The 23,114-nt window shown below is 43.9% G+C and overlaps 1 protein-coding gene across 1 annotated transcript in view; it reads right to left on the bottom strand.

Annotated features, from left to right (window-relative positions):
* Positions 1–382: 382 nt before the first annotated feature.
* Positions 383–23,114, bottom strand: part of LOC146675573 (uncharacterized) — a 145,996-nt gene continuing 123,264 nt past the window's right edge. The window contains exons 2-3 of the mRNA XM_085401169.1: positions 2,094–3,866; positions 383–1,768 (exon numbers count right to left, since the gene is read on the bottom strand). Coding sequence (XP_085257295.1) covers positions 1,076–1,768; positions 2,094–3,866 — 2,466 coding nt within the window. The 3' untranslated portion in view covers positions 383–1,075. The remainder of the gene's footprint in view (positions 1,769–2,093; positions 3,867–23,114) is intronic.

The following is a 23,114-nucleotide window of genomic DNA, read 5'->3' as shown; positions in this document are numbered from 1 at the left end:
AAGGTGTGTAACATCTAGCAGGGTGACAGAAAAACCCAGGGTAACTTCTAAGGACCTCAACGTCTCTCTCACATTGTGTTTTTTAAACATGCTTCCATTTGTCACTTCAGTCTTTACTCTGAAATACAGGAAGAGAAATCATGGCTGAAATAATTTCTCATAAAACCAGGGGTGTGGTCCAACAGTCAGTTTGGTGAGGAAGGTTCCTAACTGAGAAAAGTGACCCAGAAGTATCTGTGTAGCAGCCACAATAAATCAAGATCATGAGCTTTATTAACTGATCAAAGTCTCTTCTTTCATCTTCTGTATCATTCAGTTTGCATTGGTAATGCCCATTATTGTAATGCTTTTTTAAGACGAGCAAAACTTTATTTCACTTTGGGTTAGCTGGGATAAGTGATGGATGGAGGGAATTTTACTTCAGCCACAGAAATCCTAAACAGGAAGGAGGAGCAGAGTTACAGTGGATCACTATCCAGCAGGGAAACAAGGTTTATTTCAATTTCTTGACCATGAGTGAGATTTACTGAGTGGGCAAATTAGGGAGACGACACCATCAGATCCCGAGCCCTCCATGTGTTAATCAAGAGACGGCTGCTGTGCTACATCCATAAATAATGAATAAATTAGGAGCTAAAGCTGAAAGGACAGTTTATTTGTACCATCTTCACGTGAACACATTCAAGAACATCACAGATGAAGAAACATTAAAAACTTCCACACTACATAAAGCAAGAAAAATAGTTTTTCTTTCAGGTGGTTTCAGAAAAACAGAAACATCAAACATCTCCAAGACTCTCTTTGAAAGAACTAAAAACCTTTGTTCTCATGGTCCAATCATGAGTGAACTCCCCGATGAAGCCTTGTGTGCTAAAACATGTCAGAGTTTTAAAGGTTAAACATGAGTTTCCAAAACGTTTTGCTGGAGAACAATGAACTATTTGACTGAGTTTCAATTATTTACAGACGAGCAAAACCAGGACAGAGAAAAAAGGACAAAACTGACTCAGTAAAAAACAGAAAAGAAGATCCCATGTAGATCTGTATTAGGTAGAAGTTCAGCCCAGCAACCAGTTCAGTTCAACACAAGTTTAAATGATTCTATCTGAACTCTGTGGAGCCTGATCTCAAGCTTTTTGAGTCTGACACAGAAACCAGAGGATCTTTCTGTGTCTTCAGATTCACTGTGATCCAGTGATGGGAGTGATTTCAGCCCTGAGTGATCGCGCTGATGTTTGCACAGAGCAGACAATGAGGTGAATGTTTGGGCACATTGGTAACAGTGAAACAGTTTATTAGTAACGTGGGATCGTTTGTGTGCAGAGTATGAACTGAGATTCCTGAAGCTCTTGTCACACTGGTCACAGCTGTAGTTTCCTTCCATGTGTGCACGTTCATGACTGTTACGATTACCTGACTGTGAGAAGCTTCTCTCACAGTGTCTGCACTTGTGTGGTTTCTCTCCTGTGTGGACTCGTTTGTGTGATTTAAGCTGACCTGCAGTGGTGAAGGATGACCCACACTGATCACAGAGGTGCTTTTTAACCCCACTGTGAATCAGTTCATGTTGTTTTAAATCACTTGGTGTGGTGAAGCTTCTCCCACATTCTTTGCAGTATTTCCGTTTGTCTCCAGTGTGTCTACGTTGATGTCTTTTTAGGGTCTTTTGCCAACTGAAAGTTTTTCCACAGAGGTCACAATGAAAGTCTTTCCCACCACCACAGTGATGACAGGGTTGAGAACTGGATCCATCTGTGTCGCTCTGCTTCTAAACAAAGACACAAAGACAGTGTAAGTCAGTCCTTCAACATTTGTATCCTGAACGTCGCCTGAAATAAAGAGCATCTCTGCAGACGTCCAACTACATTTGACTGTTTCAGTTAACACCCTCAGTTTACTGGGCTGCAATAACTACAATACTACCACCATAATACTACAGTAATACTAAAATCATAACTGAAAGGAAAATCTGAACAATCACTCAGAGCTGCTTTTCCATGCAGTAGAATTGCTAACATGCTAACACAGTTTAATGAGCAGAGTTGTTCCAAACAGTCAGGCTAAAATGACAAGATAACAATATAAATACATACCTCACAGTAGCTGCACTTGTAGAGTCTCTTTCTGGTGTGGATCTCTTGGTGTAGGCTCAGGTAACGTGGAGATTTAAAAGTCTTCTCACACAGGTCACATTGATAAGGTCTCTCCTCAGTGTGGGTAAACATGTGTTGTTGTAAGTGTGCGTCTGTTGTAAAGTATTTGCCACACTGTTCACAGCAGTACACATCATGTCTGGTGTGAATGCGTAGGTGTGTATTTCGGCTCCCTCTCTGGCTGAAAGTTTTTCCACAGATGTCACAGCTGTATGCCTTAATTCCAGAGTGGGTAACTAGATGACTCTGTAAGCTGTTACTGTGAGTAAAAGCTCTGCCACACTGATCACAGCTGTATGGCTTAATTCCAGAGTGGGTAACTAGATGCCTCTGTAAGCTGCTACTGTGAGTAAAAGCTCTGCCACACTGATCACAGCTGTACGCTTTAACTCCACTGTGGATGAGTTGGTGTTGTTTTAGGGAAGGCTTGAAGGAAAAAGACTTTCCACACAAGTCACAGCTGAACGGTCTCTCTCCAGTGTGGCTGACCTGATGCTGTTTTAGTGAAGCTTTCAGAGTAAAACCCTTCCCACACAAGTCACAGCTGAACGGTCTCTCTCCAGTGTGGATGACCTGATGCTGTTTTAGTGAAGCTTTCAGAGTAAAACCCTTGCCACACAAGTCACAGCTGAACGGTCTCTCTCCAGTGTGGATGACCTGATGCTGTTTTAGTTTAGCCCTCACAGTAAAACCCTTCCCACACTCGTCACAGCTGTATGGCTTAATTCCAGAGTGGGTAACTAGATGCCTCTGTAAGTGGCTACTGTGACTAAAAGCTCTGCCACACTGATCACAGCTGTACGCTTTAACTCCACTGTGGATGAGTTGGTGTCTTTTTAGGGAACCCTTGAAGGAAAAAGACTTTCCACACAAGTCACAGCTGAACAGTCTCTCTCCAGAGTGGATGACTTGATGCTGTTTTAGTTTAGCCCTCACAGTAAAACCCTTCCCACACTCGTCACAGCTGTATGGCTTAATTCCAGAGTGGGTAACTAGATGCCTCTGTAAGTGGCTACTGTGACTAAAAGCTCTGCCACACTGATCACAGCTGTACGCTTTAACTCCACTGTGGATGAGTTGGTGTTGTTTTAGGGAATCCTTCAAGGAAAAAGACTTTCCACACAAATCACAGCTGAACGGTCTCTCTCCAGTGTGGATGACCTGATGCCGTTTTAGTTTAGCCCTCACAGTAAAACCCTTCCCACACTGATCACAGCTGTATGGCTTAATTCCAGAGTGGGTAACTAGATGACTCTGTAAGCTGCTACTGTGAGTAAAAGCTCTGCCACACTGATCACAGCTGTATGGCTTAATTCCAGAGTGGGTAACTAGATGACTCTGTAAGTGGCTACTTTGAGTAAAAGCTCTGCCACACTGATCACAGCTGTATGGCTTAATTCCAGAGTGGGTAACTAGATGCTTCTGTAAGTTGCTACTTTGAGTAAAAGCTCTGCCACACTGATCACAGCTGTACGCTTTAACTCCACTGTGGATGAGTTGGTGTCTTTTTAGGTAACCCTTCCAGGAAAAAGACTTTCCACACAAGTCACAGCTGAACGGTCTCTCTCCAGTGTGGATGACCTGATGCTGTTTTAGTTTAGCCCTCACAGTAAAACCCTTCCCACACTCGTCACAGGTGTGTTTTTTCTCTCCCTTTCTTCTGTGAGGTTTGTCGGCCTCCTGAGAGCGCTGACTTCTGGCTCCATGTTGGTCCTGCAGTGACAGAGATACAAACAGAGGCAGTGAGTGAAATGCAGTCGTGGAACAAACTCAACCTTCAAACTCCATTAACACTAGTTTTAAACCTGAAGGTGGAGCGTGGCACCAAACACCTTAAAGGTCTCTTATCCCCACCTGCTGGTAGTTCTAACACATTACATCCAACCTGCTGTTAAAGATAATTCATGACTGTTCAAACACTAAACTCATGCCCATCCCTCCTGTTTGTACACACACACACACACACACACACACACACACACACACACACACACACGCACACACTATTTTATAATTTAGATTATTTTGTTGTTTCCTATTACATATTTCTATAATTTGTATAGATTTATACATAATTATTCAGTGATAATAAATCCTGTGTTTGTTTATTCTAAAGGAACCCCGTTAGCTTCCACAACAGATGTTGCTCGTCGTCCGTCAAATACTCACATAAAATATTACACAATAAAGTGAATTCAAGATATCCACATAATTTCACTCTTACATCCACAGTGAGGTTTCACAATTGTTAAAATATAAGCAATCAATAATAATAATATCAATAACATTGAGGCACATTACACAAATTTCAAAAACAAATCATGTCTTACAATATTTACAACAACTAAAAGCTCTGTAAATCGGCTTTTAAGTGTTCATTGAAGTTTTGAATAATTCTCTAATTTTTTAAGGCAACTTATTCCACTTAAAAGTTGCTCTAAATGTAACAGTTTTACAAAACGTTACTTTTAACTCGAGCATTTACTAAATTGCAGCTTGTTGAAAACTGTGTAATATGATGATGTATTTCATCTGGATACTGCAGCTGAGCAGAATAAATGTGGTGTGTTTAACAGAATTGCTTTCTTTAGAACTACAAGTAAGCCATAGAATATTTTAGCCTGTACAGGAAGCCAAGAAAGGTTATTATGCATTTTATCAATATTAGTATAGTATGAACATCTTCACACTAATCTGGACGCCTTATTCTGGACTAACTGAAGTCTGTTAAGATCTGTCTTATTAGCTGCTGACCAAATGATTGAACAATACTCCAGATGAGACATTACTAGTGCATTAATGACATCTTTCATAATGAAGAAGCGATACACAAAGAGCATTTCATAGCCATAGCTATGCCTTGTCGGCAGAGTTATGTGGCATTAGTGATGTTTGTACTTTCAGCGTTAACTTGGTTTTAAAGCCTTTAAAATATACGCCGTTCAATAGTCGACCTTAATCTGACAGAGAATGTGATGATTTTGTGGATAATTAAAGTCAGTCATTTATCCACAAACACAACAAGCTGAAAGTCAGTGATGCTGCTCGGTTTGCAGTCCTGAACATCACGGCACAAGCAGGATTCACTGCACTGTTAATGTTAGCTATGTTATATTGCTGCCTCTGTTCGGTGGTGTCGAGCCAAACGGACTTTAACGTGTGTTTGAACGAGCTGACGGTTCACTCGTTAAGCTGAAAGAAAGATGCTTTAATCACAGCAGTCACACATGTGTCCACTGCACCATCTGGAACTCTTCTTGTTTACACTCGTAATAACACAAACACTAAATCCTGCTTCTCTGGTGCTGTTGTGTAGCAGTGTATACACCTGAGACTGTCACCTGTCTGTCTGTCCTGCACTCTCTCTCTGTTTCTTTCTCTCTGATTGTGGAATAAAAGTATGAACATGTGTTTATAAGTTACACTTGTGTTTGAATCCTGCAGCTTATCACACATTTGATTTCCATGTGTGACGACTGCAAGTGTCCAGAGTGAGGACAGACTGAGGGACCCACTGCTGCACATCATCTGTGAGGCTTTGCACCCCTGATGATCCACCAGGACAAACTCAGCAGTGTGTGAGGAAGAGGAGGAGGAAGAGCCAGCAGCAGCTGACAGATGGAGAGAATAGACAGACTGTTCCCTGTTTGTGAAGGACTGCTAGGAAAGTTTAACATAACTGTCTGTCCTGAATCAGTCTTATTAGGTAATGTTCAAATAATGTGATCATCCCAGTGTTTTCAGTGTGGGAGAAAGTACTCAGGGCCTTCAAGTTACACACTATGAAAGGCAGCAATAAGTTTAATGTTCAGAAACCTAAAGTATGTATCAGCAGCAGAATGGAGCTAAAAATAAATGTTGGTTTCAGTTCTATGAAGCTTTGAGTATTTTGGATCAGTAGCTGCTGTGTTTGTTGCATCACATTGCTGTAATTGTTTATATGCTTTATATATTCTGAGCTAAGTTGATCTATAGTGTTACATCATATTCTATAAGGATGTTATGTGTTTGTAGACTTTCTGCCCAGTTTGACCCATTTAGCAGAAGTCAGCACTTCGGCCTTAGCGGTCTTTGAGTACACGGCCCTTGAGGACTTTAAAGCTGCAGAACCTGAATCGGGATACAGCCATGATGATCTCCAGCCTCGTGCTCGCCAACATTCTCACCTGAGTTAAGAAGACGATCACTGAAATGGTCTCAGCAGGTCCTTTGATGACAGCAATGAAATGCAGTGGTAAGGCTTTTTGGGGATTAAGTTCGTTTTCATGGCAAAGAAGGACGATGCAGTTCATCTGATCACTCCTCATAACATTCTGGAGTGCAGGCAAAATGCTATTATAAAAACTTAAGCAGCAACTTCTCCAGGTTCCAATATTTATGCAATTCTCAAACCTTTTGGCCACGACTGTATAACCTCTTCTGAAGTTTAGTGGATATTATACATGGTTATGCTCAGGATGTGTCGGCCAGTTTCCACTGGAAACGCCTTTTGGTTAAACTGTCAGTGAGGAATTTGCATTTGCACTGTTACATTTTTATATAACTTTAATGCACATAAACAACAGCTGCTTGTTTCAGTGAAAATACATTGATGGGTTTTTAATAAAGTTGTGCAGCTGTAAAGTATTTTGTCTGGTGTCAATTCTATCGTCAGCTACATCGTTATGGCAAATGTTCAGATGTATATGGTGATAAATATCTTTGCTCATATGGTCCTGCTCTGTCTGTCACCTTCTGTGTTGAGCTCATTGTTTCCTCTGTAGTGGCTGAGCTGAGTCCAAGTAGCTGAAAATGTTCCTCTGCTGCTCCTTCAGACTCTCCTCCTCCTGCTGATCAGCTGGGACACAAAACAGATCTTTGTTAGGCTCCACACTGCACTGAAGAGTCAAAGTGTCTCATATGTTCATCTGACAAGTAAAAGAACACATTTTTGTTTCCCGAGGTGGGCAACTTGTTGGAAACAAACACAAAAGGTTTGAGCACTGATACCTGCCATTGCTGCCATTGAAAGATGCAACGCCAGCAATGTGGATTGTCAAGACTCAATGCAGATGTGTCACGAATTCATCCAGCAGTAGCTATGGCACTTGGCCACAGGTGGCAGCAGTGGACTGACCTGCATTTGAGACTGCTCCAGCTGCTCTGTGACAGTCAGCAGATCTGCTACAAATTGCAGATCATATGCAAGTTTTGGAAATGACATTATAAATATTCCTAACTTAGCCACGGCAGCCATGTTGATGTATTACCTATATTGGCTGAAAATGTTCATTTGCAGAGAAAAGACACAGGCAGACACTGCTTACAGGATGTTACATGTTATTATGTGATGTTATTGAAATCATCATGAATAACAGGAGTGGTGATTTGTAAAACTTCACATTTTGATCCGGGACGTACTCTGCATAAAAACAAGCGCTCACTCTTCCTGCTCAACAAATGACAAGGGCGGAGCCTTATACCACGTGATACAGAAGCTGTGCCGTGTGATGCTAAAATTAGCAGGGAAACAACAACGGAGAGCACGTCAGGGATGACGAGAAAGTGACAGGAGAAAATCCGTCCCGGTCAACCACCCAAACATCAATAACGGGAACCTTATACAGCGCTTCCCTATACACGTCGAACTCCCACAGGCACAAAGACATTACGGAGGCTATCACTTATCACCTGACCAAAGATATGGCTCCATCAACACTGTGCAAAACGAGGGATTTAGGAAAACGATCAACACCCTAGACAAACGCTACACAGTGCCGTCCCGCAACTATTTTTCTATTGTTGCACTACCTGCTCTGTACACGCAGCGTCGAGCAACGGTGGAGACGGAATTTCAAGCACTACAACATTTTGCTGCAACAACAAAACGTGAGACGTTTGTTGTTTTTATGTTTATTTATTGTTATGAGAGAATCATGATCTCAATTCTAAGCCAAAAAATCGTGATTCTCATTTTATGCAAAATCGTGCAGCCCTAACATTAACACAAAACTATTGTTTCACCAGAGAAACACACATGAAGAGAGAGAGAGAGACAATAACAGCTACCAAACAGTCGTCATAATTCGTCACACAATGAGAAAAGGACAAATCAACAAGTAACAATGACTAATTAATATTAAAATCTGTAACATAATGTATTGTTTGGCGTTTAGTCTGATTGGTTCAGGATGAGCTGCCATTATCCAATCACACGTCTGCTTACCTGCATCTTTTCTCTTTTTTCTAACCTGAGCACCTGATGGCTTTGAACTTTTGTTGTCCATCTTCCATTGGTTTGAATTTTGCGCTCCAGTACAAACACAAATCCCCCAACCCGAGGATCAGCACAATTAACCTAACAGACCTACACCTTAGTTCACAGATTCACTTTGTCTAAGGTTGATTTCTGGGATTTCACACAACCCAGGATTCAGATCGTGAATCCATGATGGGCTTGGATTTACATCATTATAAATGAAATGTGCTCTACTTGGAAGCAGCCGGCCCCGCCCCTTTTGACGGGTTGTGTGAGACTTTAAATCATCAAACTGTAAATTATAAATTTAAATTGTTATTGATCCTTTACCCCGAGTCCTAAAGTGTAGATTTATTTTCTTACTCTTCTTATATTTATTGTTTGTTTACTTGCACCGCTGTAACTGCAGCCTCGTCGTCTCGTCTCTCTATATGCTGGACTGTCTGTAGCGGAGATGACAATAAAGTTTATTTTGACTTCAGCAGCGCGCAGGCGCACCGAGGGCTCTCGCGCTCACTTTATAGAATTTAGAAAAAACATCGGTGCAGATTATAAGTCTGTATCATAATATCTGTTTGTTGTTTTTATTTTGTTTTGCGAGTTGGTTATTAGATGCCGCTCCAGCCAGCCAGAGACTCCCCGCCGCCCCGCCCTCTCCTCCCTGTGCCGCCAGCAGCAGGCGCACCTCGCAAACGGAGGGCGCCCTTACTCCCAGCAAATGGCTGATAGAAAACCGATCGGTGCCTACGAATTTCCCAATATGCGCTGGCATGACGTCGGGGAAGCATGGATACGACCGATTATTTTATTTTTTTCTTGCCCGTGATGCCCCCCCACCACGATGCATTCTATTGGTTTGCACACTTACACACACCCAGCTGTGGTTTCCGGTTTTGCTGGACTCTGGAGAGCCCCGCCTTTAACGCTCTTCTCTCACAGAGAGCAACAGAAAACTTGGAAAAACTCCAGATTGACTGAACTCAGTTCAAAGTTACCTTGACACCTTTAGATGTGAGACGAAGCGATGGTCCGCTTGAAGCTGACGCTCCGGTGCGTGTGTCAGAAAGATCAACGCGCTGCTTCAGAAGCACCGTGTCGAGGCTTGATTCGTTTGGCCAGAGTCACGTGATCAGTGACGTCTGAAGCTTCGTTTAGAACGTACCTTTTTTTAAATCGAACTTTATTGAAACACACTGAGTATACAACATACAAACAGATGAAGTTTACAAAAGAACAGAACATGAACATAGAGAACCAGGAGTAAAAAAATTATGATATGAGTAGGCGAAAAAAATCAACATATAAATATTGTTCTGAGAGGCTTTTTGTTGGTTGAGTCTGAAATTGATTGTATGTACAATTCATATCCTTATAAAAAGGCAGAAATATGGTGTTTTATTAATAAACTTACATTCATGGATATAAAATAGCTAAAAGTATTAACAATTTTTTTTATAAAAAAAACATTTATCATTCTTCCTGGGGAACTTAAAGAAAAAGAATAAAACATTTTCCCATCGTAAAGAAAACTCCCTTAAACTATAGACAATAACAAAACTGCTAAATTCTTCCAGAATCTCTGTGTAGAGGAACCAAAAGAGATGTGCCACAGTTTCTGGATGATCTGATGATATGAGATTTCCTTCACCTTGTTCACAATTAGATATTTATGGGATCATCCAGACTGTCTTCCAGGTGATATCTGGAACATGTCGGTTCCAGTAAGATATTCTATATATGGGAGAGACATGATATCTTCTTGGAATAAACTACGTCTTCTCTTATTGCTGTTACCAAGTTCCTGTGAAAAGCAGATTTTTCCCACTGCTGACTCAGCTGGATCAGGGAGAGTGACTGAGGCAGATATTGAGCTGTCAGTGTTTTTATATAACATTAAAGTCCCTGAGGGTATGGCACCAAGCACCATTGAGAATTCCCCAACACTGACGGGAAAATTATATAGTGTAAGGAATTCATTGTAAGTAAGTAGTACTCCCTCGTTAAATTTTAAAACTTAGTAGCAGCCGCCATTGTTGGCAGCTGAAATTTGGCTGGGCCGCGCTATGAATTCTGGGATATGGTGGGCCACGAAGGACACACTCGACCCATCCTTCAAATTCGGGGGAATGAAGGACGCATTTGAAGGAGTCGAGGAATCAGGACAGCCTTCGTCGCCTGGCTGTGACGTCATCGGCCTTCAAATGCGGCCTCCGGAGGATGCAGCCGACGTTTTGGGACACAGCTTGTGTGTCTTTGTTGGTCATGTGACCTCCCAGGGACTACACATGGAAACGAGCAGTTTAGCTCAAATCTGGCAGGTTTCCATCGTCTGTTTTTGTCCTGATGTCCATGAACATGAACACTGTCCCTGTCAAACACATCCAGATAATCTGATCCAGTGTTGTTCTTCTGGGGTGTTTGTGATGGAGCAGCAGCTGCTGATCCTGATGTCCTCCACCAAGGGGGCAGCAAATTCAGCTGACTGTCATCATTTATTAAAAAGATGTAACAATGTGACATAATGCAATATAATAGTGTCAGTTACACATTGTGGGTTGCACTGTGGCCAGAATGGACATTACCTCCTGCCTAATGGAAGCTGTCAGCCATCCTGCAACCATGAATTAGATAAGCAGAAGTGAAGGGATTGTTAACAACAATTTAATAATAAAATGTAATGTGATAGTTGCACTTTATTAGCTACCCACAATCGTATGAATAATAACCATGAATGCACTGCATGCTCATAGCAAGTTCTTTAGGTTTAAAGTGAGATCCTGCTTTAAAGGGCGCTTCATCTGCTGGGAATGACATGTTTCTTCTAGTATGTAAGGCTCAGCCCATCTTACTGGGACTTACTTTTGTAGATCCACATGCTCTAAACCTGGTGCTCCATGATTGGTGCAGAAGCTTTAAGCTACTATTAACAAATAATAACCATGGACTTAGTTGTTACTACAATAACTTATCATTGAGCAACTTGTATATTTAATTTTACTTGTAAAACTATGCAAGTAGAATTCAATGGGGCACAGTGAGCTGAGCACAGGCCCACTCTGTGACACTCAGAGGTTTGTGGATATCATACTGAGAGTATTGCAGCCACTTTCCCACCACTTTAGCACAATGTTTACATGAGACTCAGCCACACTAATGTTCCTGGGCAGACATGTGGTGCAGCATGGCTGATGGCACTGTACCTGCAGCTGTCATGGACAAGAACCACTCAATACCTCACCCAAGCCAAGCCTGTGCTGATGTTGTGATCTGAGACCGAGACACTAACCCAGGATCATGATATGATGTTGTGAGAGTTTCACTAAGAATTAGCTCTGATTACAAGATTTCAATCTATCGTAACTCTAATTTGTATTTACTTCAGTTTGTTCATCTTCGAGCTGTGTGCAGCTGAGGACAGTCTTATTATTACCAGGTGAGGATATGTAACAGCCACAGTCTGTAGAGATGATGTCACCATGGAGTGGTGTCTCCTTTCCAGTGATGTCACTGGAGCTGCCAATATGTGCTCCAGCCAAAGCTACACCAGAGGGTTGTGCTGTGTAACAGGTTGGTGCAGGTGGTGTTATCTACATTTGAACATTAGGCAACAGTCTCATGAAGACACTTTATATTGTTCACTAAAGACCAACAATAACAGAGACAAAGGGAGCGAGCAGAACTAGTGCTAACAATTAGCACTGCTAGCCTGCCCACCAACACCAGCTAATGTTATAAAAACGATGATCAATGATTTTGCTGTAACGGCTCCAGCTGTCTGTGTCAGGGACACGTTGGAGATGAAGTGAGTGATCCAGTGACAAAGGTTTGGAAACCTGCAGTCAGCTGAGACTAAAGGAGTCACCTGACCGAGAGACGAAATGTTTCACTGAGAACGTCCAGATGAACAGAATCAACCTTTGGGATAATCTGTTACACACATCCATGTTTCACTTACTGCATTATATTTCCTCATTGCTGTGCACACAGGCCTGTGGCTTATAACCAACTCCAAGTTCAGACTCAGAGGCTGCTGAAGCTGTTTTCTGGAACAGAGACGTGTTGGATATAAAACCAACTCTTCTTTATGTGTCAGCACTGAGGAAAGGAGCAGCTTCGTTTCTAAGTGTATGAAGGACTGTAGCAGTGTGTGTGTGAGCTTTATTTCACAGACAGAACCATGTCAAAAACACAACTTCAGGTAAAAACAATACAAAATCAAAGAGTCTGATCAGAAGGATTAAACAGAGGAGTGTGGGACTGTTTTTAACAGACAGCAGGTTAAGCCAGGCTGGAGGAGTAAACTGAGCCTCGGTGTGAGCAGCAGTGTGTTTGACAGGAAGCTGAGATAAACAGTCTGGAGCCCATTTAGTGCTTCATATGAAAGTGTGAGGATTTTAAAGCAAATCTAAAATCAAGCAGGAGTCAGTGTGAGAATGATTTGTGCTTTTCCTCAGTCAGATGCTGGGAGTTTCAGTTCATCCATGTTCAGCGTGCTGTGGTTTGTGTAACAGGAGAATATGACAGTATAAATCAAGTCTTCATGTCACTGAGAGCCTCCACAGTCTGCTATGGAGGTGCATCAGTTTGGATTTACAAGAATAACATTTCTTAAACCTGCCACAAGATGGCGCTCCAACAGAAGGGATGTCCACAGTGTAACACAGACACACACATACTGTGTGAATGTGTGAGTGAATGGGCTTTCAACACAAGGCTTCTGCTGCTACCTTTAATTACATAATTACCTAACAAGAACAAACTGTTAATTACCACCAAAGAACGGCTCCAGATTTTAGCTGCTGACCATTTTGTGAAACGTTGATTACATCAGCTTATTGTTGATTTTTCAACCTTAATATCAGCTGCTTTAAAGGAGCCTCGTTCTCTCGCAGTAACAGTTTTCTTCACTAGATGCAGTGCAGGCACAGTCTGTGTTTCTAAACTACACACTAATGTTCATTGTTGTGCAGCTAAATCCTCCCTCTGGATGGGAAGAATCCCTGTCAGGCTTCAAACACCTGGCTTGGTGTTCTGGAGCTAATGTGTCACCTGTGAGGACTCTGAGATGAACACACAGCAGACACTTCAGTTCTCCGTCTGTGTGTCCTCAGTTTCCCAGCATGCCTTGGCTGTGGTGGTGGAGGTGAATGAGGGGGAACATGCTGCTCTGTCAGCACTCAGGTTTCATACCTGGTGATCTCAGAGGACAAAGCGGCGTTACAGCAGCGCACGTTGATGAGACCTGATGCTCTGAACAGTTCAGACTTCAGCCTCACTCTGAGAAAACAAACGACTGACTGTCAGCAGCAACTACACCTGCTCCATCAGTGACGGAGAGAAGAACTGAGACTGAGAGACATACAGCTGCAGGTCAAAGGTCAGAAACGCCCGCTCTTTGTACGGGTCAGGAGTTAGTACTGCAGAGGTCAGAGGTCAGCTTGCTGACAAACCATTTAAAACAGTTTGGAGCTAAAAGCACAACAGCAGAGGAAAGAAGAGACACTGCAGAGATGATGCAAAATATTGTGTTTTGTTCTCAGCTGTCAAAAAGTGTAACGCACGTGTTCCAGCACAGCCTTTGTGTACTTTCACTTCTCCATACTGTCCATTGGAAATCCTGTTTGTTACTTTTTGATTTCAGTCCATGTGTCCAAAGCAAACTTCTGTCCCACACTTTCTCTGCTGACTCTTCACCGATGCTCAGATGATCTCAGATGATTTCACCAGAACTCATCAAAATTCGGGCTCCACAGAAACCCAGACGTCACTAAACAAGCGTAACAAGCAAAGTGAAAACTCGTCGTTCAGCTTTATTGACCAAAGATAAGCTCACATGTCACCTCATGACACAGACACTTATTTCCACAGCATGCACGAGGACTGACAATAAGTTTCTATATTTTTTTTTCTTCTTTTTTTGTGTCCCGTTTGGATCTTTAGCCATCAGAATTGTTGTCTTAAGGCCAAGAGAGATGCCAAGCGGATTTATTTTACCAAGTGGATCATCATGGCCTTGCCATATTGGTCCATGTGATTGACCTTTATTATAATTATGAATTTATTTTATTTTCGGTTGCTACAAACGGGACAGACATGACTGTGGGATAGGACAGGGGGAAAGAATGAAAGAAAGAGAGGGAGAGAAAGAAAACCAAAGGGGAGAAGAGACGGTGAGAAGGGGGGGAGAGAGAAAAAAAACACAAACAAAACACCTGGGTCACCTGTATGGAGAAAAAAAACAGAAGAGAAAGCAAACAACAAAGAGCAACATAATAAAAAAACAGCACCATCACAATAAACTAGCTAGCAGTAGATAACAGTAGATACTAAATAATAAACGATATTGTGCAGCACGCAAGATAGACAGCGCACAATGTGCTTTGAGGCAGCAGCCAAGAAAGGTGTAGTCCGCGTCTGTGAATACCCATGTGTACACCTGTGTGCATACCTGTGTGGATCAGCATGCTTGTATTCCAAAGGTTTCTCCATGTAATGATCTGCTAGGGAGTGTGGGGAGCCACAGCCCCGTCCACCAGGGCATGAAGCAGGTATGGAGGAGATCCAGGCCCCAGATATCCAGAGACCCCAGAGTACAAGGACCCGAGGAGGACCACCAAAGGGGGGGAAACCGTGCCACCCTCCTGGGAAGAGCTGAGTAAAGCCCCAAAGGAGAGGTCACCCCGCAGCTACGGAGCAGAGGCCAGAGGGGGTTGCAGTGGCGTGCCCGCGGGCTCTGCCGGCAGCCAGCTGTGCCAGAGAGGACCGAGCTTCAGGCCCAGAGGCCAGAGGCCTGAGGGCATCCCACCCCCCGGAAGGAGCCCAGCCGGGCCACAGGTGCCAGGCCCCGCCAATCGGCCACCAGGAGTGAGCCGGTACATACATGAGCGCCCAGCCCCAGACGACAAGGACCACCAACACACCAATGTCTGAGGGCATCAGCCACCGGCAGGGAGTGTGGTGAGGGGAGATAGGCCTCCGTACTTTAGAGGGCCTGAGATGTACCCAGAGAGGTGGAGTCTAAGACCCAACCTGACATATAGACACAGACGAACAGGCACACGCGGACACAAACGTGCATTCCCACCCCCATATGCACAACCAAATACTCGGCACTCACCCAACGTGTAGACAGACACAAATAGACACTGCACAGACAGTCGCACTCCCCAAACATACTCTATATCCCAGGTCCAGGTACCCCCGCCCTCAGAGGGGCAAGCCGCACCTAGACCCAGGACATGTAACCCTTCTCTCTGGGGTGGAGGCAAGCGGACCACCTCCTTATCTGCAGTAGCAGGGAGGCCCTGCATCCCAGACCCCAGTCTGACGACCAGCACCTCCTCCCAGCCCCCCAGCCCTGACAGCTAACAGAACCGGGGTGAGTGAAGACACCAAACCTCCCTACGCCCGCTCATATGTAGTGTTGCTGTGTGCTGTTCTAAAGTGCATTTAAAACTCAGGAGAGCATGGTACTAGCTTCCTCTCAGAGAGCAGCACGGCTCTTCCCGAAAACCCTTAGTGTCTAAATGCATTTAAAATTGAGGGTAGGGCACCAGCGCCAGAGGTGGGTTGGAGTACACCGACCATCCTCTGGATGCTGTAAAACGTGCCCACCCCCAAGGCCCTATATGTATGTGTTATGTGAGAGTGTGAGTAATGTGGATGTCTAGGTTGCAGAATAAAATTGAGGCACAGGCGGCCAGAAGGGGACAGAGGGGGAGTGCCTCCCCTGCACCCTGGTGACATACCTGCACCCCAAGCCCTGCGTGTGTGGGTGGGTGTGGTAGAGCGGGAATAGGGAGGCAGCTAAGGATGGGGAGGGAAGAAAGGGAGGGGCAAGCGGCCCCTCCCTGGGGCCAGCTCCCCCCCTGACCCCAGTAGGCACCTCCACACTCTGGAACCCACCAGGGCAAGGGGGCCCAGGCCCATCCGGACCGGGGCCCGCAGCAGCAGCACCGCCCAGCCCCACAGAGTCCGGGGCAGCCCACCCGACTCCACCCCAGAGAAAACTGCACCCACCCCGTCATCCAATCATCTCCCAAACTACACAAGACAATAGACACCCAGGTTGAGTTCATTCTCCACCTCTCCTATATCTCTCCCCCACCTGCAGAGTGAGCTCCTGTAGTGAGGAGACCACCTGCAAAGATATAACAACCTCCCCACCAGTTAGAGAGCCCCCTAGTTGGGCCGATGCACCAGAGGTCCCCTGCACTGGGGCTGAGCCCCCCTGCACCCACCCGCCCACTGCTCCGGCGACACAACAGCCAGGACCCAAGCCCCCAAGGCCCGGCCAGCACCCCAGACCGGGGGGCGGAGCACCCCCAGACCCCCAAGCCTCCACGCCCGTCCCGGACCCTCCCAGGGGCAGCCAGGCTACCAGGCCAGTAACCAACGTCCGCCAGCACAGACCCTCCCCCATCTCCGCTGTACGCAGCCACAAGGAAAACACCATCCAAGAGCCCCAGAGCTCCTAACCAGGTCATGGCCGCATCCCCCAGGTTAGTCCCTCTAGGGAAACGTCCCTAGGGACTCCCCAGAGAAACTACATTTTCTAAGAACTGTCTGACGTTCACCTCTCACTCTCAGAAAGTATACAGACTTCCTTTGATTCACTAGTGAGATAAAATGCATTTCTTGGACAACATGACTTTGATATATTTGTTTTCCAGGAGCAAAGGTCTGTTTATACTGGCGAGCGATGCAGGCAGGAGGACTCTTTACACTGTGACTGACTAATCAATCTCTTCATCATGACTTCTGCTGTCATGGTTTTAAACCTGCGCAGTGGAGAAAAGAAGCTGAAAGAAGCTTCCTGCAAGTATCTGACGTGTCTTTAAAGAACTAAATCCTCCTCATCCTCACAGATACTCCCTCCTTAACCAGTTTCTTAAACTAGCTAACAGGTGGAGCGACACCACTGCGTACCAAAGGTTATAAAGTTAACCACACAGCAGACACTCTCGGTACGTCAGCTGTGTGGAATCGAGTTGTTCTTGCATTAATACACATACTGAAGTAACTGCCATGAGAAAGGTGAACTGAAGCTTTGATGCTAAAGTTAAGAACCTTTTGTTCACACTGGCAAGTGTTCAATGTTACCATTTATGCCAGTTTATTAATAAAGTACTTTTAAAAACAGCAGCAGGGCTGACAAAAGTGCAATAAAACCAAAAATCTATGAAACAGCAAATAATGAAATATTTTCATTTCAAGACCTTTTTATTAACTCTTCTCCGGCCTTTATAGCACATTTACTTGTCTTACACTCTTTCAGTTGATATGAGTGACCAATATCTAATTCATTAGCTCACTAGTGCTTTACTGTTATATTCAGTCTGCTGACTGAGATCAGGTGACATTAAAAAAATCGCTAGTGAATGAAATGTGAAAACAAAAATCATTGTGATCAAAGCTCTCTTGTTTGCTCTGAGGCACTAAAGCCTGCACAGGTAATAAGCTTCTTGGCTTTAAGTGAGGATTTCCATTCGTTTGCAAGCAAATGAAGAAACAAAAGTTTGTACGGACTTTAGCGCCCTGTTGTCCTCATGTGTGGACGTCACATTTTATTTTACTGCCCATCTAGTTTCATAACCACATGTCCAACTTAGGGTTGCAGGAAGGGGAGCTCGAGGGATTTAACAAAAGAACTGCTTTAACTGCTTACTGGCTGCGTTCAGCTGTTACTCACAGGGCACCACAGTGGGTGACTGTTCATGTGTGATTGGACACATTTTTAGGCCTGATGCCATTTCTGACACAACCCAAAAGAGATGTTTTGTCTCCTCCTGAGATTCAGCTGCTGAGCTTCCACTTGGTAGGCAAATGTGTAAAGAACTATATTCAGGGGCGTTTTTAGCCCGTTTTGGGCGGTGCTTCCCAAAATGGATCAAAGCACCCCCAAAGATTTCTTACTTTTTTGACAATATTTGGTGTTTGTGTGATACACTACAAAAAATATAGAAAGTATACAGTACTTGGTTGAGATGTAATCTTTTAACAACAGAAGTATAGATAACCCCCTCCCAGAATGGTTTGTTCCAGCTCGCCTCTTCCCTGCTCTGGCTCTGGTGCCCTTTGTGCCAGAGAGATGGTGGCTGAGACGCAGCAGAGCGGAGGTGGAAGTGCCTGGCTTAAAACAGGACATGTTAGCTGCATTTAACCTTCAATTACTCTTTATATAGTTGGTAGGAGTCAGACCATGTTTCTGTTTACCTGAAAAACATTACACCAGGTAACCTGCTGGGTTAAAAACGTGTTTTCTGACGATGTTTGTCCGTAGCCTGCTGTTGTTACCACTGTCCTGTTAGAAAAGGAAGGAATGAGAGAAGCTGCTCATTTTGTCATATGTGCCGATATTAAACCCAAGGTACTTACCAGCTAACTGACTGGATTCCCATTAACCTTATAACTCCTGTTGTGTGTGTGTGTGTGTCAGTCAGGTTCATAAAGGATATAGGGACATTTTTTCAAAAAAAGCAGCAACATTCAGGTAAAAATGAAAGAACAAATGATCCGTCAATAAAGGATAATGTTGGATCAGTGTTTCAGTATTTATGTCTTTTATTTGATGTTCATGTGTTTGGTTATTTGCCTTTTGGTTGAAAGTACACTGAGGGAGGACTTTTTTATTAGTGATTTCAATAGTCCTTATATGAAAGAGACAGGAGAGGAACTTCTCTTCCAGTATGGTAAGACTCGTCAGCAGCAGACCAGGGAGGAGGCTCCTATCGCAGATCTGTCTCCTCCTGACAGCGCGTCGCCGCACAGTCCCGCCCCACTCCCGCCCCACTCCACACCTGAACACGGACTCCCTCGTCTCACCGTCAGATGCAGGCAGAAGGGCATCCCTGCCCTGTTGTGCATTGCAGCCATTGCCACCCACTGTTGCTGTTCCTGCGTTGGGACTGGATCGCCGAACGACTCGCGGCACAGTCAGGCAGCAGTTCCTTCCACACACGTGCGGGCTTGCACGCGTTCCTTTTTCTCCTGCTCACCTTTCGTGCGTCACTCCTCTTTTTGTCTCTGCGCTCACTATCCCCTTTAACAGGTCAACCTGGCGGCTGATAGGCCACCTTGGGGAACGCCCCCACCTCACAGGTGCCTACAATTGTCTGTTTAGTCCACAGTGGATTAAAGGAACATGGTACAACATTAACACACATAATATAAATATAAGGATAAAACCATGCCGTATAAATATCAATAAACAAACATGCAATATAAATATCACAATAAAATCATGCAAATAAAATCAACACTATGTACCAATACACAGATTGATAAAACATAAAAACACAAATTTCCACTGTGTGACATCTGCGTGTGATTATCAGTTCAAAGAGGGAGAGAGGAAAGATGGGAAAGAACAAGGTCAGGAAGAATCAGGTAAGGAAACAGACAGGGAGCAGTGACAGTTACAACAGAAACTGTTAAACTGCTTGAGAGAGTTGATCACCAAACACTGATAGATTTGCCAACCTGAAGGTGAGGTGACGTTAAAATAAAAGAAACAATCTGCAGAGCCAAGACAAGGCTAATCAAAAGGTACTGGCTGAAGCATGTTTATTAAATTGTGTTAAAATGTACAAAACAGTGATGTCATGTTTTGAGACTTGATGAATTTAAGAATCTTATGATTTAATACAGAAATTTGCAGACTTGCACAGAGAGGGTAAAATTAGGATGACGGATAACGGAGACAAAGACAACAGACGACGAGGACAGGAAGGAACAGGGGTTTAAATGCACCAAGGAGACAGTCAGAGAGAACTTGGGACAACTGGAGGCATGTAGGGATGCAGGGACTGACAGAGACAGGGAAGACGTCTCATCGTGACGAGTAAAGTTTATCTTGCCTGGCTGGGCAGCTCTCTGAGTGCTCAGCACCCCCAAAGCTCTGATCCTAGAATCGCCCCTGGTTGAGACGCATTTTCTCTAAACACCGGGTCTCTGTGGCTTTTAAACACCTAAACATGCTGCACCAAAAACTGGTCCACCCCAAGGATCGGGTCCCCCGACACAAACAGAGTAACATAGTGTACGCTGTTAAGTGCAGGAGGATTGCCAGGATTTATACATCTGGGAAACCAAACAACCTCTGGCTAAGAGGATGGCACAACACAGAAGAGCCACCTCGTCAGGCCAGGACTCTGCAGTCTGTTTACACCTACAGGCCAGTGGACACTCTTTCAAGGATGAGGATGTAACATCCTGGACAGGGATGAACGCTGGTTTGAGGGCGGAGTCAAGGAGGCCATTCACGTGAAAAGGGAAAGACCATTTCTGAATGGAGGAGGGGCCTAAGGGTACATCTGTCACCATCTTACATGCTGTGATTGCAGCCATTCCCCAACTCTCTGTGAATGGGACTCATGGACATTAATCAGTGGTTGTTGATCAATGGTCATGAGAATTTGCATAATTAAGATTAAGGAACTGACCTCAGCCCCAGTGGGCTGGTTTCAGTCATTATGCAAATGTCCTGTTTATAAGACTGAAACCTGCAGCTGAGACTGAAGACGTCACCTGATGATGACGAAACGTTTCTCCCACAAAACGCTACGTCCAGATGAACAGAACCAACTTTTGGAGACTCGTCTCTTGTACTGACTCACAGTTTTGTGTCTCTTGCAGCTGTTTCATCAGGCATGTTTGTTGTGACCCAGAGTCCAGATGTTTCTGTCATGGAGGGAGAGACCGTAAGCATCACCTGCTGCTGGACAAGAACGTCTGAAAGATTCAGAGTGGCCTGGCTGAAAAATCAAACAATAATTAAGAGAGAGACCAACGCAAATCAATCTCCAAGTCTCTGAAAAAGGAGGCAAAGACTCATCTTTGAACATTTCAAACATCAGAGGATTCAGGAACATACATCTGTAAAGTGACTGTGGAGATTCCATCTTTAACTGTGTCTAAAGGAAATGGGACCATCATCACAGTCAGAGAGAAGACGGTGAATAACAACAAGCACACAGACTCCAGTGAGTGAACACGTTCAGTTTGGTGACCAACACGCCTCCAAAATATGTGAACATGTCGTCTTTTACAGATTAAACGCTGTCACATAAAAGTTTAGTCTGTCAAGTGTCTGTGCTGTTACCGTACATGTGGCAGCCTTTGGTCGTCTGAAGGGACGATTAATGAACATTGAATCCTCCAAACCAGAGCGATGAAACTACCCGAACGTCTGTCAGCTGAAAACCTTCAAACTTACAGACGTTTGTGACGACTGGCTTAGAAAAAACTTTACAAACTTGTTCAGCGTTTTTGGTTTTGTTTTAAATTTATTTGATGATTCCAAAAACACTGCTGATTAAAAATGAATGATTGACTTTTGACTGATTGTCTCATTTAATGAATTAATTAATACTTATCATAGTAAACTCCTCTGGGTTACCATAGTAACACGACCAGTAAAGATGCTTTGGCATGCAGACTGGAGCAGCAGGGATCAAACCACCGACCTTTCTATTGTCAGGTGACCTGCTCCACCTCCTGAGCCCCACTTCTCATGACAAATGACTTCCTTTTCCTTTTCTTTTATTCTCACTGACACTTGAGGATTGATCATGTTTGATTAGAGCTGCTGCTTATTCTGCAGCCACAGGATGTGCCAAGGCTCAGGGAGGGGCAGCCATGTGACCAGTTCGTCTGAGAGAAAGAAGACATCAAAGACGTGCTGTGGAAGAGCCAGATATGAATAATAACTAATGATTAAACACGTAGAGGTGTATTAACACACAGTGAGTGAAGAAGAAACACCCAGTGCATCATGGGAGTCCCCCAGCAGCCTACACCTATTGGGTGGTTGTTACATGTACAAGATTCAAACTTGTGATTTGAACTAAATAATTTCATGTTTCTGTGGTGAACATAATTAAATCATGGAGCATCTGCATGAAATTCAGACACTTAATTCTTGTTCTTGTTGAGATGGCAGGATACAATCTAGTAAGAGTGGTTAGTTACCTGGACTCACGAAGTTCACAAGATCACATTAGATGTCAAACTGCAGGAAAATCACTGGAGTTTTCAGCAGCAGACAACTACGCCCACAACAACAGATTTTTTTGAGTGTAACTAAGGGAGGATTCAGGGTCACCTGGTCCAGCCCTAACTATATGCTTTAGCAAAAAGGAAAGTTTGAAGCCTAATCTTGAAAGTAGAGATAGTGTCTGTCTCCCGAATCCAAACTGGAAGCTGGTTCCACAGAAGAGGGGCCTGAAAACTGAAGGCTCTGCACGTGGGGTCAAAAATGACCCCAGGGGTTGTTTTTCTCCAAAATCTTTAAAATGCAAAGTTGTAATATATTCATATTCCAGGTATTCCTCATAAAATATGTTTGTAACATGAGGCCATTTGCATTTTTATTTATTTTTTCATTAATTAAAAAAATGCAGTTTTTGTATCACTACCCCACTCTTCCACAAGTGGGGTTAAAAATGACTCCAAGCAGTTCCTATGGAATCTTCTATGAAACTTTCATTCTTAGCAACTCTGACTGTTCCACTTACACTTCTGATGGATCAAGAATTAATTTTTGCACAGTAACGTACATGATTTATAGTCAGGGCTGCACATAAGTGGTCCGCAGGTGTGCATTCGCTGTCAAAATATGAGCATTCCCGGAAATTCAGAGAATACACACTTCTTTTGCGGTGGAGGAACACCTGTCACGGTCCTGGGTCTCCTGACCCAGCGTTTTTAGTTATTTGTGATGT

The sequence above is a fragment of the Rhamphochromis longiceps genome, linkage group LG3 (assembly GCF_057381845.1).
Source record: "Rhamphochromis longiceps isolate RC_006_pf linkage group LG3, R_longiceps_female_GT1.1, whole genome shotgun sequence".
NCBI lineage: Eukaryota > Metazoa > Chordata > Actinopteri > Cichliformes > Cichlidae > Rhamphochromis > Rhamphochromis longiceps.
The sequence above is the reverse complement of the archived record's forward strand: the minus strand, read 5'-3'. Positions and strand labels throughout refer to the sequence as shown.